Source organism: Phragmites australis, chromosome 9 (genome assembly GCF_958298935.1).
Source record: "Phragmites australis chromosome 9, lpPhrAust1.1, whole genome shotgun sequence".
Taxonomy (NCBI): Eukaryota; Viridiplantae; Streptophyta; class Magnoliopsida; order Poales; family Poaceae; genus Phragmites; species Phragmites australis.
Genome location: NC_084929.1, coordinates 2896671 through 2900688, shown reverse-complemented (window position 1 = coordinate 2900688; position 4018 = coordinate 2896671). Strand labels below are relative to the sequence as shown.

Below are 4018 nucleotides of genomic sequence, written 5' to 3'. Positions count from 1 at the left end.
TTCTTCCATCACCTTTTCACCTTACTATCCTCCTAACTAATAAAAAAATCTCTAAAATTTAAATAATTTACCCCTTTTAATATCTACCCTCGTCCTTTGAGTCCCCTTTCTCGTTACCAGCTATAGATATAAACTCATTTTACTAATAAAAATTAATAAAGAAATTATGAGAGAAATTAGAGAATAATCTACTCCTTTTTCAGATCATCTGAAATTTAATTACGACATCATTCTATAAATATTTATTCGACAATACTTCCGTAATGCATCCATATCCTATGCGTAGATACTTCAATTGCATCATATACATGAGGAAGAAGGCGCGCAACACCTCGCACAACGGGCCGGTCCACTGCTTTATAATGGGCCTTATAGATTCGTCGTCCATTGGGCTTCGCCCCAGTGGTCAGCCCAAATACGAGCCCTAGTTCGATCTGGACTCTCGAGGCTCAACTGAATCACCGGCCCAGCACGGCATCCGCTCCGCTGCGCATTGCACGGCGGCGCAGACAGAAGAGCCACTGGGCGACGGCGCCGGCGGGCCAGCGACTGCCGGCGAGAGAGGGAGATGAAGACGGTCAGCCTCGGCGCCTCCAGGCCCTCCAGCGTCAACTTCCGCATGTACGTCCTCTCCCTCCTTCCCTCCCTCTCTCTCGTTGTGTTGGGGGCCTTGGATCGATTGGCTTGGAGGATGATGTGGTGGCTGATTCGTTGCAGGCCGACGAGAGACAACCTGGTTCCGATACGCGTCGACGTCGAGGTGGACGGCCAGCGCTACAGGGACGCCTTCACCTGGAACCCGCGAGGTATCCCGCCCCGCCCGCCGTCTCTTCGCTTCTTGCTTCATCTCCCGTTTGTTCTGTTCTCTCGCTTCATCCACTTGCATCACGGGGCGCGCAGATCCCGACTCGGAGATCATCACCTTCGCCAAGAGGACGGCCAAGGACCTTAAGCTGCCGGCAAATTTCGTCCCCCAGATGCTGCAGTCCATCCAGGTACCTCTCCTTGCTGCTTCCCTATGCGTTCTTGCCTACTTGGGATGTAGATACTGGTGTCCTGTAAGATCACAGCTTTGTTGCTTACCACTTATTGCTGATCCACGGGTTCTTTGTATTGTTTCGGAAAGGGGCAACTGGCGGAGTTCCGCTCTTACGAGGGGCAGGAGATGCAGATCAAGGAGAAGATTGTGCCTCTTAAGGTTTTGTGTGCTTCTCTGGCTAATTGTTGCACACCTGCAGGCTGTTTCTGTGTCTCTTTGTCTTTAAGTCACTCACATGAATGGAGTGGTGAATCTGCAGCTTGACCTCCGAGTGAACAACACTGTAATTAGAGACCAATTCTTGTGGGTATGTGTGTGTAATTGTACTTTCCAGGGATCCTCACCTCGAGATGTTTTCTTAATTCACATCGACATTTGGTGCCCAGGATATAGGCAACCTAGATAGTGACCCTGAGGAATTCGCAAGGACGCTATGTGACGATTTGAACATCACGGATCCTGAAGTTGGGGTATGCCTTCAACTTAGTTTCTGAAAATCTTAATGAACTGTAAATTCAACTAAAGCATCATCGTTTGTGATAATGGTTTTCCATATTATCTGCTCCCTGTTTACACATTGATAATTACCCCAAATTGTCATACAGGTGGGGTGACCGGATGAGAAGCTTGTTACATTTTCTTTGAACTCACGTTTAACTTTATTATACTTACAAGTGGAACAAAAACTTCTCTAATTGATGTTGCTGATGGGGGCACCTATTCAACTAGTCTATTTTCTTGAATTGGATACCATTTACTACTATTAGTATCGCCGTTTTTGTTAACCTTTGTAATTTTCCAGAACTAAGTTTAATCATGAATTTACTGTTAGTTGAATATTTCTTGCACTGCAGATCTTTTTGTGCAATTACTTGAGCATTGCTTTCTGCAACTTGTTTTACTCTGACAAAATCTTTTGTTTGATATGCAGCCTGCAATAGCAGTTTCCATCCGTGAGCAGCTTTATGAGGTTAGATATACTCTTCCCTGCTAAGGGTCTGTTTGGATGCAAAGTTTTTCTTAAGTTTTGGAAAATACTATGGTTTTGTAAAATACTTTGGTTTTGAAAAACTTAGAAGTGTTTTGATGTAACAAATCTTGTAGTTTTGAAAACCACAGTATTGCCAAAACTGTGGTCCTTTTGGAGTTTTGGAAACTCCACCCATTACCTCTTTTTTCTAAACCTTGGTATTGCATGGCTCTGGTTTTTAAAACTGTAGTTTCTCAAAATCATGGTTTTTCAAAACTACGACATCCAAACAGGGCCTAACTGTAGTTCACAATACCATGAAATCGCTTTGATGTTCCTTACAGTTATGAATCTGGAAAGTTTGGCCGCAGTTCCTTCACAATATGGTTAAAACAAATATATGGTTAACCTTTTGTTGCATAAGGTCTTCTATTCAAAAAACAAAAATATTGTGATTTTGCAGATTGCTAATCAGAGCGTCTCTGTTATGAGAGAGAAGCAATTGTCAAAGAAGGGAAGGCGAGCGCCGGAATTTTCTTCAAATAGGTCTGTGCAAGAATTTCGTGTTTTTATTTTAAGAAAAATCTAGTGCAACTGGAGGCTTACAGATACTAATCAAAATGTTTGAATTTAATGCTCTCCTTCCTGTTTTGTGTTTCTCTATTTGTTATGTGAAATTGCTGTGGTCATGTTTTGCAGTAAAGCCATGAACAATGCAGTGGACTTGTTCAAGTATTTCGGCAGCAAAGGAAGCGTCATTCGGTAAGATGCTTTTTTTAAACCCTCAATGCACTAATGACTAATACAGTTTTGCTGTGATGGTTTCATTTATCCCCATTGATAAGCAGGTATGCCAGGGAACTGTTGTGACCTGTGGCTTACAATGTTCACTTTATTGCAGTAATATATTTTCGTTTACTACTTTTTGGTCTTGAAACCACCTAATTTTTGCATTTCCTTTTTGGTGTATCAGGAAAAGGAAGGAATGGTACCTGTATGAGCCTGTTGTAGATGTTGTACCTAATGCGGAAGCTGGAGTTGTTGATGGAAAAGAGGAGCTTAATCCTAGCTCTAGGTGAGAAAGATCTGATATTGATCATTTAGAACCAGAGAAGTTAGTTTACTATACTAAATGTCTTCTTGAAGCTATTATTTTGTGTTATTCTTTTTAACTCCAAGCTTGCTATAATAGGAAGAGATATAACTATGCCTTGACTATGTAGTTTAATTCACAAACATTTTTACAGCTGAACGGAAAACATAACATTTACGTTTTTCACAGGCCGAAGAAGAGGTTGGAAGAAGTGAAAGATGCAAGTCTTCAATCCCTCTGATTCGGATGTAGAATTCGACTTAAGAAGATTGTTGAACAAGCTGCTGATTGTTGTACCCTATTGCCGTGGTGAATGCTGCCTGGCAATTGGTCTTAGGATATCGATTGTTGTAGACTACTACTACTTCAGTCATGAGCATTATGTATGCTGTGTAAGTGAGAGGGTTTCTCGGTTGCGAACATGTGACAGGTGGTGTAGGTGTGCGCTATAAACTTGGAACGCTGCAGTTGATTCGAAATCTATTTAAATGGACTGGAGCAGCAAACTAAGCTGGCATCACGCTGCTAATTAGAACGGTATGGAACAATTATAACCAAATTTATGTTCTCCTAAAATCCAAGCAGGTATGAATTTGGGTAACACGAATAAACCAAACAGCAGTAGTAGATTGACGAAAGCCGAAACATTCAGGTGCTACTACCACAGAACAATCTACACACCCGTAAAAGAAACTTCAAATTCATGTTGCGTCGGCCGTCCTTCCCGCTTCATTGTTCCTTTCACTTGGCATCAGATCAACCACGCTCTGCAGCTTTGTCAACAACTACAGCATTCTGACCTGCCTTATTGGATTTGAAGGTCGTTTTGGTTGGATTTCACTTTTTGGATCACGTTAGCTCGATAGGGTTTGTGTTCTGTTGTCTGTGAGAAATCCGGTCAGACCACTAGGTTTTT

The 4018-nt window shown here is 42.1% G+C and overlaps 1 protein-coding gene across 1 annotated transcript; it reads left to right on the top strand.

The window, feature by feature from the left end:
* The first annotated feature begins 447 nt into the window (after positions 1-447).
* Positions 448-3524, top strand: LOC133928400 (chromatin structure-remodeling complex protein BSH). The gene is made up of 11 exons (XM_062374717.1): positions 448-621; positions 718-806; positions 901-995; positions 1127-1198; positions 1299-1346; positions 1426-1509; positions 1971-2009; positions 2473-2555; positions 2709-2771; positions 2983-3084; positions 3292-3524. The coding sequence occupies exons 1-11, from the start codon at positions 569-571 to the stop codon at positions 3341-3343; spliced, it is 780 nt and encodes a 259-aa protein (XP_062230701.1). The 5' UTR covers positions 448-568; the 3' UTR covers positions 3344-3524.
* The last annotated feature ends 494 nt before the right edge of the window (positions 3525-4018 follow it).

Excerpts from the sequence above, each read along its gene's own strand:
- LOC133928400 (XM_062374717.1), top strand. The coding sequence starts at position 569 with ATGAAGACGGTCAGCCTCGGCGCCTCCAGGCCCTCCAGCGTCAACTTC. Across the intron at positions 1,199-1,298 it reads AGAAGATTGTGCCTCTTAAG|CTTGACCTCCGAGTGAACAA; the intron begins GTTTTGTGTGCT and ends GTGAATCTGCAG. Across the intron at positions 1,347-1,425 it reads TTAGAGACCAATTCTTGTGG|GATATAGGCAACCTAGATAG; the intron begins GTATGTGTGTGT and ends TTTGGTGCCCAG.